We start from the raw sequence: 13,364 nt of genomic DNA on the forward strand, positions 1-13,364 counted from the left end.
AATGTCATATCTCTCTTTTGTAAAATATCGGTACCAAAAAAGGCGTTTTTAAACATAAAAATGTTTAATTGATTTTGGTAAAAATAAAAGAAATTTATAGTATTGCAAAAACTTATTGATGTGGTTCTGAAATCAGCACTTCAGAGCATACTATAAAACCGAATAAATGAAAAAAGTATGGTCCAAAAATGGCATTTAACTTTGCTGATGGACGATGATTATAACAACCTCTATTGGCAACTGTTTTGCACAACTAACATTATATTGCCGCAGAACACAAATAGTGTTTTAAACACAAGCTTATGTGGAGGGTGGCCCCAATCTCAAAGGCAAGAGGCTAGCCTTTGCTAGCCTCTATTATTTATTCTATTGCACTGACTCTAATTGAAGCATTTTTATTAATTAACATTCTGAGCCCTTTATTAATCTACATGCCAAAAAAGTTTAATAATAATCCATTTATCTCGATTAATTAACCAATTGCATCAGTTATTTCAACACGAAAAACTTTTTCGAGGCACCTCTCATAAAAACGTTATAACTTCACACCAATTAACAGCTGCACCCCAATTAATCTCATAACTGCACACCAATTAACAGCGTCATTAAACTACAATCTATCAATTATAAACTACTCCAATTATCTCAACGTTAAAATATTCGCTGAAACGGTAAGAAATTTGGAAGCTAAATTATTAGCGAACTACATTACTTGACTTATATCCCATCCGTTCTTGAAGGTCATTTTGACGTTTCTTTCTTCGGGATGGTGTGGATGATCCTTCATTGTATCTTGCAGCCTTTTGCTAGACCAAAAAAATTCCAGGAGGCAATGAGGCATGAATTTATCCTCCCACCTCTTTGGGGAACGACCGCAGTGGGGAGAACTGTGAATTTGGTATTCGAAGAGGATTTTCGGGAAATAGGACTGATTCATTTGTTGGACGTGAGCAAGCCACCAATGTTCCTAGATCTTGGTGGGGATTGGATATTAAGACTTTCGAGAAGTTTGACATTTGAGATTTTATTGAGGTAGTTATTCTGAAGTTTGGCAGAGCTTCCAAATGCTGTGATGTGACACTGACCATTCAACCTATTGTAATATATTGGATAATGTCCAAGTTCCACATGAGTAGATTGCATTGAGGGTAATCAAGGCATCAAAAAATCATGCTTTAAGCCGTAGGGACAGATCATTCAATGAATACTCTCTCCGTTGTTTCAGGTCTAGCTTCATATGATATTGAGTTTCGTAAAAAAAAAAAAAATTTATTCAAAATTTTTGTCTATCTATATCGGTCATCAAATAAAATCAATTTTATTGCAGTAAGCAATAAAAAAAAGAAGCCAATTCTTATTTAGAAACTCACCACGCCTTGTTTCCATCGTACATGCTAGGTTACTAGTCCTAAATAAAAATAATCGTTTGGCAAGGTGCCTATCGTTTTCATCTTTATAGCCTCCTAGCCTGGTCTGCTACGGCTAGAAAATTCGAGCATTTCGTTTATGTTACATGTTTGTGATATTTGTGACAGTGTGACGTTTCTAATAATGTTTGTGACACTGCAAGACTGGATGCAAAACTTTGGATATGACTACTTATATTTATTATTATGTTTAATCTTAATTTTATTAATTAATCATGTATCTTTTTATTATTATTGGCCAATTTTTCTTGTCAAGTAAATTTTTACTGAAAAAAAATATATAGACCAGTTTTTATTTGGATATATTAGGCCAATATTTTATTTGAAATAAAATATAAAAAAAGATGGCTTTCTCTATTTTTTAAGGTGTGTGGGGGGGGGGGGGGTACCACTTGTGGGCTTTGGTTGATTATCCTCAAAGACAAAATTGGTTCATCTTCGTTTAAACATAAGGAACAATGAAGACTTTTTCTATTTGCCTAAAAATAGAAAAAGTCTAAAAATTAAAAAAAAGTAAAAAAAAGTCTAAAAAGCCTAAAAATAAGGCATTATTATATCAAAATTATACCAAATCTTATTTTAGCCAATATTTTATTTGAAATAAAATATAAAAAAAGATGACTTTTTTTAGGGGCAGGGAGGGGTGCCACTTGTGGGCTTTGGGTGATTATCCTCGAAGACAAAATTGGTTCATCTTCGTTTAAACATAAGGAACCATGAAGATTTTTTTTATTTGCTTTAAAATGCCTAAAAATTATACCAAATCTTATCTTAAAGCTTGAACATACTTACCAACGTAGTCAGGATAAATAGTCATCAAAGCCAGAATAACCCCAGTAACAAATCCCCATAGATAAACGAAAAAGAAGTTTCCACCATTTTTGACAATCCACACGACAGAAGCAACAATGGGTAGGCTTATTGCCTCAGAGACTAGAAACTTTTTCAGCCTATCTTTGAAATAAAATCCGTATGTCTAAAAAAAACAATAACTGAATTAGATAATAAAAAAAAAACAATAAATGAGTAAGTAAGGTGAAAATGAGTAAATGAAATAATATGAGTAAGACATTACTGGTATATAAAACTGTCTAATTATTCCATCAGAGACTAGAACTTTTTCCAGCTTATCTTTGATACAAATCATAAGTTTAAATAAAAAATAAGTAATCAAAATGAATGAAATAGAGAAATGAAATGAAGAAACAATAAATGAGTATGACAAAAGTAGTAAACGAAACAACTGGTAATGTTTATTGATTCATAGACTTTGATTTTTTGTCCTTGAAAGGGATTAATATATTATTTATTAGCTTATTATAAGCATAATAAATGCATAATGAAACAGTAAAACAACAAATGTTAGGCTTATTGCCTCAGAGAGAAGAAACTTCCTCAGCTTATCTTTAAAAATTCATATGTCTAACAAAAGAAACAATAAATGAACTAGATATAAATAAAACAAACAATAAATGAGTAAGCAAAACATAAATGAATTAATGAAATAATATGAGTAAAGCAATGTTGGTAAACAAGATAATTTGGTTACTGCCTCAGAGACTAGAAATTTTTCCATTTTACCTTTGATATAAAATCATATGTTTAAACAAAAACAGAAAATGAAGAAGAAAATTAATGAAATGAAGAATGAATAAATGAGTAAGTAAAGTGACAACGGATAAATTAAATAATATAAAAATTGTAAGACTCGTAAAGCAATTGGTTTGCTTATTGCCTCAGAGACTATAAATCTTCCACCTGGTCTTTATACTGTAAATTATTTGAAAAAAACTACGTTTTCTAAAGAGTTAAAGAGGCTGAGTCACAAGTTCGATTCTTAAAACGTACAGGGATTAGAAGGTACAGTTGGGGGGCTGCCGCCCCCAAACCCCCGCTTTCGCAGCCTTTAAATGGAATTTTTTTTTTAAACTGAAAGTAAGGAGCGACATTAAAACTTAAAACGAACAGAAATTATTCCGTATATGAAAGGGGCTGTGCCCTCCTCAACGCCTCGCTCTTTACGCTAAAGTTTTTATTGTTTAAAAAAAGAGTTGTGAGAAAGTCAAACTTTAGCGTAAAGAGCGAGGCGTTGAGGAGGGCACAGCCCCTTTCATATACGGAATAATTTCTGTTCGTTTTAAGTTTTAATGTCGCTCCTTACTTTCAGTTTAAAAATTTTTTTTTTATTTAAAGGCTGCGAAAGCGGGGGTTTGGGGGGCGGCAGCCCCAACTGTACCTTCTAATCCCTGTACGTTTTAAGGTTCAAACTTGTGACTCAGCCTCTTTAACTCTTTAGAAAACGTAGTTTTTTTCAAAAAATTTCTGCACGTTTTTGTACAGTTTATTACTTATTATTGCTTGACTAACTGTTAGATGATTGTGTATTATTCTTTTCTTTCTCGACAGGGTGTTTTAAGGGTCGACCTTGTAACTCAGCCTCTTTAACTCTTTAGAAAACGTAATTTTTTCAAATAATTTAAAAAAGAAACTGAGTTTCTTTTTTAAACTTTAAATTCAGTATATAAAAAATTTCCTCTGACGGTGAATCGAACCCGGGTCTTCCGCCTGACAGTCAGGAGTATCGACCGCTTTACTAAAGAGACACAATTGTAATTGTTTTTTAGTAAGTGGAATCTATTTTTGACGCAAGCAAATACCCACAAAACTTGATATTTGGTTTTTAGAAAACAGGGAAGGAGTGATTAGATTGAGCTGAAATTTCGAGGATAAGCTCCCAGACCCCAGGAAAGCTTATCCTCTAAATTTCAGCCCGATCAGACAACGTTAAAGGGGGGCTGTGGTGGGAAAAATTAACATGGGCTCTTATAGGAAAACGATGTTTTTCGTAAATGTAAATTCGGGGGATAATTTTTTCGGTCTGAAAATATCAAAAGGCCCTAACAAGTCGAATTCCGCTTCGAATGAGTCCTCATTCACCCGGATCAGTTGCCAACTGTGGCCTGTAGGCGTGGCTAAGAAGAACAAAAAATTTTTTAACTCTAAGTGGCTATATTTGGTTTTTGGAAAACAGGGAAGGAGTGATCGGATTGAGCTGAAATTTTGAGGATAAGCTTCCGGGCCCTAGGAAAGCTTAACCTCTAAATTTCAACCCAATCGGATAACGTTAAAGGGGGGCTGTGGTCGGAGGGTCGAAACTTCCGGCCCACTTTTACCCATGAAGATAGAGTCGGAGGAGGGTGAAATTTTGCACGTTTCTTAGTTTGAGCTTGGGCTACAAAATGCGATTACCGTTGTCTCTCTGCGACCGCTAGGACCGGAAATCGCTTAACATTGTGGTGGGTCGCCTCTTTATAGAGGCACAAGTGTGCCTCCTTGATATCTGATGTATTTACCCGGCCGTTTCAGAAATAGAAATATTGTATCCCATTATGGTGTCATTGATGCTTGCGCGCAACTGGTCAGTGTGGCTTCTAATATAATTACGAATACTTGTAATGTTGTTTCTGTCACAAACCCCCTAGTTTGCTTTTTTCATCGTGATATCGGTCAAATTGTATTTTTGTAGTTTTTTGTTTGTTTTCGTATTGATGTTATTTTTCTTTTCTTTTGTATTTACTCCGCAGTGTCACTTCTAATGTTCATTTGTGGGTTACAAATAAATTATATAGATCATATGTTTAAACCAAAAATCAGTAATTGAAGAACATAATAAATGAAATGAAGCAACAATCAATGAGCAAGTAGAGCGATAATGACTAAATGAAGCAATAGGAGCAAGAAGAAATTGGCGAAGAAAGAACGAAATAATTGGCTGTTTGTTACCTCAGAGACTAAAATTTTTCCAGTTTCTCCTTGAAAGAGATTCATATGTTTAAACAAAGAAACATTAAAATAAGAACAAAACATAAAAGACACCAGAGATGGCTCTCCCATCAGAGGTAGGAAGTCTCTCTCAAAATTCCCGACCCGAGAGGGCACCAATAGCCCAACAGCTATTGGTGCTAAATTATTTTTTTTTTGCTTGGAGGCAATGATCCTATTTGGCCTATGAGGGTCAGTTTTGTGAGTCCTCCCATGATAATAGTATAGGTTTTGTATGCAAAAAAAGTCCCCATTAAACGTTTTTCGAAAGTTCAATTCGATTTCATGACTTTAATAGATTGACGTGTCATTATTCTCTATAAAATTCAGCATCTTTATACTTGACTTGAAATTTCTATTCTAACATGTTTTTTTACTATTGATTTTCGTTCATTTTACTTAAAGAGACCTGAATTTAGCAGCTCATCAAACAAACATCGCTCTGATAGAAAAAAATAATGTTTTTCACTTAGCTACTTAATTTATTAAGAGATACATTACCTGTTTGTTGAAACCATGCTTTTCTTCAATCACAAAATTATTGTAAATAGAAAAAGGGAGATCAAGTACTGTGGAAACAACATTAGCTAAAAATCCAAATGCTATGCTATGTACAATTTCACATTCAGCACCACAACCAACTAATTGTATAAGGTTGCCAGCTGCTCTCCAAAGATACTTTTGGCCCCAATAAAATACAAACGCCTAAAAAGAAACGTGAAACTGAACAGTCGAATATTTGCGATTAATTACACGAGATTCAGGTTCAGGGGTTCGAGAGTCACTTGCTTTTGCGTAGCTTATTTTTCTAAACCTTTAGGGAACCTGTTGCAACCTAGGTCTTTTGAAAAGGGGTGCAAATTAGAGGAAAAGGAGAGTGCCCTCCCCTAGACTTAGGAGAATAACTTGTTTGTTATTACCATTGAAAAAAATAAATCGAAATATATGTCCCAATAGATTTTGAAAAAAAATGCTCCTCCGCTACATTTTCGTGAATTCGTGCCCTTTCTTCTGAAAGATGAGGGGGTGGGGTAAAACCTATTTTCGTACCCTTCTATCCCCTCCGAAAAAGTCACAGGGACTTTTTTTGTAGCTTCGAAGGATGAAGTTTTAAAGTTTAAAGGAGAATAGTTTGGAAGAAATTATAGAACTTTGATAAAGATATTAGGGACCAAAGAGATGAAAATCGTCCAGTAAGGTTCTGAACACTGGCATTTCCAACAACTGAGGAAAATTAGATAGGTGTTTATCTAAACATTGTTGCTTAACAATTATGTGGCTATATAGGGTCGTTTTCCGGGTGAGGGAGAGGTGAGCTACCAGGTTTGATACCCCCAGAAATATTTTTCAGACTAAAAAATTGGCCTTAAAAATACAGGTGAAAAAAAAAATCGAGACCTTTACACAAAATCCACAGGAGGGGGTATTCTTTGCTCTCCCCCCCCCCGAACAGAAGTTCTTCTGGTAAACCCCTCCTCCGGAACAAAAATATCCTGGATACAGCTCAAAGCTATATTAGTAAATATTTTTACATAACAAACCCCGCTATCACTGAGCTAAGTTTATGAAGCTGTTTAAACGACTGTGAATTAAACAATAATCAGCAAGAATAAAAATAAGAAAAATGATTTGAGCTCAATACCCAGGTCTATGCTGAAAAACAAATTAAACTGGTTAGACCAAGCTTTAGAGATAAGGAATATTTTCTTGCTAAAAATTGTGTTACATAGCAGTCCACCAAAACTAAATTAAGCTCAAATATGTTGAGAAAAGAATGAAGCCTTGAATAAAGAGGATGGAGGAGGAACGAGTGCCTCTGTGTCGGCCTCAGGCAACTTAAGACAGCAATTAGTTGCTAGAAATAGTAGTGGTTTAGAGCTATTGATGTAGAACGTCGGTTAAACTTTCCAACTGCTAATTTAGGCCTGTTTCTGGTATCTGGTAAAACTTCAGAAAGGTATTCTCGTTTGCTTAGATTTTTTCCAAATCTAGTCTCAAAGGGTTCTAAATCCAATTTCTAATATAATTATTGGTTTTTTTAAAGTCATTGCGTTTGGAACTGTTTCAACGCATTTTTGTTGCAAATAAAGTACATTCACCAAAAGGTACCCCTCAATAGAGATACTGGAGGAACCTATGTAAGCCCCATTTATAATGAACTTATTAATTCCGATCGTTTTATACCTATCCACAAGTTCATAATTTGCAACGTAACAAAATCTATGATAACACCATTCCGGTAAGCGATCAGCCTAAAAAATCTTTAGGGCAAGGTCTTTAAAGAATGGTTTACATAAAATGAAAGTTTGAAATGCCATTAAGTCTTGCATTTTTTATTCAGCTTCCTTTTCATCGTTGCTTGGAAAGGGTCTTTCCCATTTTAGTTTCAATGTTTGTTTTAAGGTTTAGTTTTGTATTATCCTTTGGATTTCTATCTGTATTTTTTATTATTTGCACTGAAGACATCTTGACCAAAATATTTGCATACTCCTCTTTGTTTTTTTTTTCACTGGCTTTTATTATCCTCGTTTCTCTCTTCTTTACGAATCTTTCGTTTTGTCATGTGTTTTTGTTGCAATTTCCTCTTGTTCTTTCTTTTGTTGCAACAACTCATCATTGAAAGATGACAATGCGTCAAACAATGAGATGTACCAATCAAGAATCCCCTAAATGCCTTGGGAACAATAATTCATACTGAGTATATAGGCCTATTGGGAACAACAATTCATACTGAGTATGTAGGCCTAGACACAATGTATTCGTAATTAATACCCATTAACACGAAGACTGGTTAAACCATGGCGAAAACACAAACACACCGAGTTCTACTGACGAAGGATTTTAAACCCGGGATGACTTTTAATATTATAGTCAAATTTTGAGACCTGATTAAGGATGGCTGAAGTTGGGTCTGTTATATTATATTTCCTAATAAGAAAATAATCTCGGGAACAAAGTGGGAGAAGGAGTTCAAAGAAAACAGATCGAAGTTCACGATTATTCACATCTGAGAAAAATTCTCAAAAAAAGACTCAAATACAAAAAATGGGGGAGGACATTTGCATTATACTACTACTACTAACAACTAACCGCAGCATCAAGCCACCTGAGGACAACACAGCTACGCACGTTCCTACTCTATCCCAATCTTTTCATAGCCTCCCTCTTTACCCACTCCTTTCAATCTTTATGGCATCCTCCCACGCCAACCGCGGACGACCTGCTTTCCGTTTCGCCCTAGATGGCTGGCCAAAAAGGACAATCTTTGGTAACTTGTTATCCCTCATCCACAGAACGTGCCCTAGCCATCTCAATTTTTCTCTCATTATAGCCATAGAAAGCAGTATTGAACCATATTTTAAAGAATTTTACTGTATGCAAAACCAGTTCGCTTTTATAGATACCCAATAAGTAATCGACCGGTTATTTTTAGAGTTGAATTGATAGGAAGACCAAGGTATGTAATGAACTGGAATGGCTTAACACTGACATTTCCAAGAGCAATCATAAAACCATCGGGACTGATTACTAGACCATAAATGTTGATGCAATTACATTAGAAAACACAAGATAGACAAGATAGATCTCCTGCAGATGGGAAATATAATAAAATAGGGCTATTCAATAAAACGATGCAGCACACAGGAATCTATTTAAGGGGATCAGAGTCGCGTTTTGCTCGGAGGCTAATGCAGGACAAACTGCATGCAAGTTATACCAGAAACTTGGAAAAAAATAAAAATCTTGATGCCCCCCCCCTGCTTTCCAACCAGATGGTCAAAGCAAAGTATAGTGAAGAAAACACGATAGAGGTGGATGCTTTTAATTTCCCAGCCCTACTGGTATACATCTTAGCTAAAATATTATTAGCAATACTATTGTTTTCTTTCACCAAATACTGGAAAGTTCCCATTTTCAAATACTACTTTAATTTTAAAGAGAAAATGGTTATTCCAGAATTAAAAGACATAGTTCTTAAATAGATCTTTCCCCCATAAGACTTCAGACAGTGAGGGCATTGGGGTCTCACCCCCCCCCCCCGTCTCCGTTGAAAACCGGAAAAAAAACAAAAAATTACCCTTTGGAAAAGTTATTATGATGTTCTGGCAATTTTCAAACATTAGCCTCCCCCCCTTTCTCGAAAGAACTTAGAGGTTCTGTGCCTTTTTTATAACTCTACATAAAATTTATTCACAGCATACTATGAAACCATCTTACATGCAAATCCAGGCCATACAAACTATATATGGTTTTAATCCTGCAAACATTAACTGATTCAAACATTAAAATTGTCCTTAAACATTGTCTCAAAAAGAAAGCATTTGAATATTAACATAATAACTCACTGTATTTATGCACTGTTTGATCGTTCCAGCAACCATTCCAAACCAACTCCTATCAAGTCCATACTCTCTTGACTTCTTAAACGTTTCTTCGTCAATTATGACTCTCACTTCTTTGGGTACTTCCTTATTTTCTTTATAAACCTTGTGCTAAAAGATAGAAATTATAAATAAAGGGGTATAAAAAGGGAGAGAGAGAGAGAGAGAGGGAGAGAGAGAGAGGGAGGTAGAGAGAGAGAGAGAGAGAGAGAGAGAGAGAGAGAGAGAGAGAGAGAGATTGGGGAGAGAAGGTGAAAGAATAGCTCGTAGAATGCAGACTCAGAATTTATGAGGAGTGAACAACTATCTTTTTTCTTCTTTAACAAGGAAAACAGGCAAAGTTCTCATAAAAACGTGTAAATGGCTGCTTTGATTATTCCCCATAAATCCTTTCCTCTGTACATTATACCTGGATTCAAGGAAGATTAACAATTTTCAAGAACCTAAATGATGTGAACATACCTTTGGATAATTTTGACATATAAAAATGCCCAACAATTTCAGCAGCTACCACAAAAAACGACCAAATTTGACAGTGATAAACTCCTGTTTTTTCTAGCAAACGGTTTTGCTAGTCTCAGCGAATTTAAGGTTAGAAGATATCCACTTAAGGAATCTAACACCATGCAAGGTAAATTACCTTGTGTCACTAAAACAAGGTTGTCATTTTATTTTAAATGAAATCCACTTTTTTGACAAAAATCACTAAAAACAGGTAAACACTTGTATCTTCACAAAACGTTTTGCAAACGACCTGCAGTTTGGAGCAGTGTAATCATCAGCCCCAAAGAGAGGGAGAAGCTTGTAAGGGTTGCATCTGTGGCAATTTAAAATGACAAGATAGGAAATAAATACTGCTTACAGTAAAGACGCTGCACTAAGGATAGCGTCGTGCTACTTCATTAAAAAGTAGAAAACTGAATATTCTCTTATGATTAACATACACATTCAGTTTTCATACAATGTAATTACATTAAACTGAAATTTCTATGTAGGTAAGAATTAATTATCATTTTTAATTTTCTAGAGTTTTCTTTATTTTCTTAATTAGCTAGTATTATTCATCCACAGAAGGTACTCTATCGGTGATTCGTAGGGATAAAAACTAGCCTACTCACACTACAGATGGCGCATTGCTGTCTTGCAATACTGGAGAAGCTTAGAAAAGCTACATTTTAATGCGTCAAAACTTGGATTGCAATTAAGGTTATTTGAGTCCTACCTTAAATTGACTGAAATTATGTAAATCCTATTGTTTGTAAACTAATTTTTTATTGAAAACAAAATAGTTGTGAGTAAGCTGATAAGGGTAAAAGCACAATTAATAAAGGAGTAAGCTTGGACGCTTCACCATGTGTTAAAAGGAATTGAAACTACTTGCGCCTCACAAAGAGCAGCGTTGCCAATTATAACTAAAAAACCTTAGAATAAGCTATATTTCAATATATTAAAGTTTGGAATGCAATAAAATGTGTAGGTATATTTGAATCCCACCAAAGAGATGTGAAAGTTATACTTTCAAGGTAAAACTTGTATTTTCTGAAAATATTTTGCAAATAATGCGCACCCTGGCTGGAATAGTGTAATAGTCAGTCTCGAAAGCAATAAAAACTTAAAAGAGTTTGATCTTTGGCAATTTAATGTGGGAAGACAGAGGTGAAAACTAAAACCTCCTTCCCAGTGTAGTATTTCGCACCTTCATTAAAAAAGTAGTGAATTTTAAAGAAAATTAAACCACTGATAATAATTTGTCACTATAAAAACAACTAATATAATTAAGAAATGAAATTTCTTTGTAAATGAGTATTCCACTATATTCTTTGCTCAAGAGATATCTTAAGTCCAAATCCAGTCTGCAAAAAGTTGGCCTAGGTTAATTAGTTTCTTAGATTACTCTGCCTTTCCATTTATACAAGAAACGAAAATATATTAAAAAGGCGAAATTTTTTAATTACACAGTGAAAAATTGAAAATAAACTTTAAACAAAAAAAATTAATAGTAAAAGTCCAAAGATTCAGTTCATTCAGCTATTCCAGATTTTGTTTACTTTTTTTCTTTCGTTTTTTCTGTTACTTAGAATATTTTTTTATATATTTTGTTTCGGCTAGTATGTTTCTTACACTATTATTATTATTATTAGAAGGGGTGGACCCTCTATCAGTGGGTCGAGGCTCAGGCCTTCAAAGCCCATTGCCTCTACACGCCAGAAACTAAGCTCCATTTATGGTTGGGGGGGACCACTGATGGGTTCAGCCTCCCCGCCCTTACCATATTATCTTGCCAGCTGTTGGACTTCTCCTTCTCTTACTATGTCCTCCAGCTTAACAATAACGATATGAAACATCTCAAGCTGGTATCAATCCTAGCTGGACATTCTTTTATGAGATAACTTCTTGTTTCCACAAGATTTTGTTTACTGTGTTTTTTTTTCTTTCGTTTTTCCTGTTATATTTTTGCAGAACATTTAATTTTTTGTTTTTCTTTATATATTTTGTTTTGGCTAGTATTTTTCTTACACTAAGATGGGTCAAATAAAAAAAAAAGTTTTTTTCTTTGATGCCTATGGTACTTTAACACTATGTAATTATATTTGACATTAAAACAAAGAATAGTAATTTTAATAGTACACAAAAAAATATTTATTTTACTGGTCTCCAACTTTTCATTGATTTCAACTCCAGCATCCTTTATGTGTTTTATAAATTAAATTTGTAATAGATGTTAAGCTGATTAAAAGCAAGTTTTTACAATATTTTTTTTTTTTCAAAACTGTAATGCTTGTAAGAAAAACCACTACAGAATTTTATCTGAGTTGCAGCGGTAGCAAGCAATCTAGTAAGAGACGATCAGATCCAATACTGAGAAATATAATAACCAATAGCTCATAAAAATAGAGTCAGATCAAAACAAGATGTCCACTATTAGAACGGCATTGTCTGAAAACACCTATATAGGAAACTTACCTTCCCTGTTCTTGGACAACAAGGGAAATATATTGCCTTGAAAATAAAGAAAAGTGGCTGCAACCAGAATATTCTGCATATACGGCATCTTTTTTTCCTTTTTCTTTTCCTCAGATAGCAGGGCACTGTAATATCTTAGAGAGCTGCTTTAAGGCTTATTTTAAATGAAATTAATGGGGCTAAAAATCTTTCGTAATTGAAAAAAATATTCTTGAAATATAATCAATTTTTTACGAAAATCTGCATTTTTCTATAGCACTGTAGTAGCTTATGTTATTATAACATCAAGAATTTGTCACCTCTACGCCCTTTTGTAATTAAAAAAAACAAAAATTATAGTAAAGAACGAACTCAAGCCAATAATGATTGAAATAAGATTTTAGTTTTACAAGAAAGAATGAACACTAGCTCATAGTAACTTAAATATTAATCAATAGTTTTAGAAAAAAACACAAAATAAGTGCAACTGTACTGAGGCAGCAATACTCAATGAAAGTAACAATAATACCTGGCGGTATGAGAGGTAAGATTCCCATAGAAATTCGACTGTCATAAAACAAATTGATCCATAGAATATAAATTTTTCATTCATCTTAGGAGAACTGTTGTTTTATCTGAAACAAGAGAGTAAAAGTAGTAAATTTTCAGCCAATTTCTGATGAATGTTTATGATACAGCAATGATACGCGAAACAGCAAAGATAACTGTTTTTCTTCATTTCAGTCTATATCCCTTTGTAGTGATAAGAGCCTCTATGCCGATGATTCAA

General features: G+C 34.1%; 1 protein-coding gene across 3 annotated transcripts in view; it reads right to left on the minus strand.

Moving 5' to 3' along the window:
* The window catches only part of LOC148955768 (CAAX prenyl protease 1 homolog), a 67,386-nt gene that overhangs the window by 31,349 nt on the left and 22,673 nt on the right, over positions 1–13,364 (minus strand). For 2 of the 3 annotated variants that reach the window (XM_089104200.1, XM_089104202.1), the window contains exons 2-5: positions 13,104–13,209; positions 9,596–9,742; positions 5,751–5,954; positions 2,220–2,403 (exon numbers count right to left, since the gene is read on the minus strand). In XM_089104200.1, the coding sequence (XP_088960326.1) occupies positions 2,220–2,403; positions 5,751–5,954; positions 9,596–9,742; positions 13,104–13,187 (619 nt within the window). In that variant the 5' untranslated portion in view covers positions 13,188–13,209. The remainder of the gene's footprint in view (positions 1–2,219; positions 2,404–5,750; positions 5,955–9,595; positions 9,743–13,103; positions 13,210–13,364) is intronic. The other variant, XM_089104207.1, reaches the window with a different exon arrangement.

This window comes from Artemia sp. Qi Xiang Cuo, chromosome 2 (assembly GCF_049724085.1).
Source record: "Artemia sp. Qi Xiang Cuo chromosome 2, ASM4972408v1, whole genome shotgun sequence".
In the NCBI taxonomy this organism is placed as follows: Eukaryota; Metazoa; Arthropoda; class Branchiopoda; order Anostraca; family Artemiidae; genus Artemia; species Artemia sp. Qi Xiang Cuo.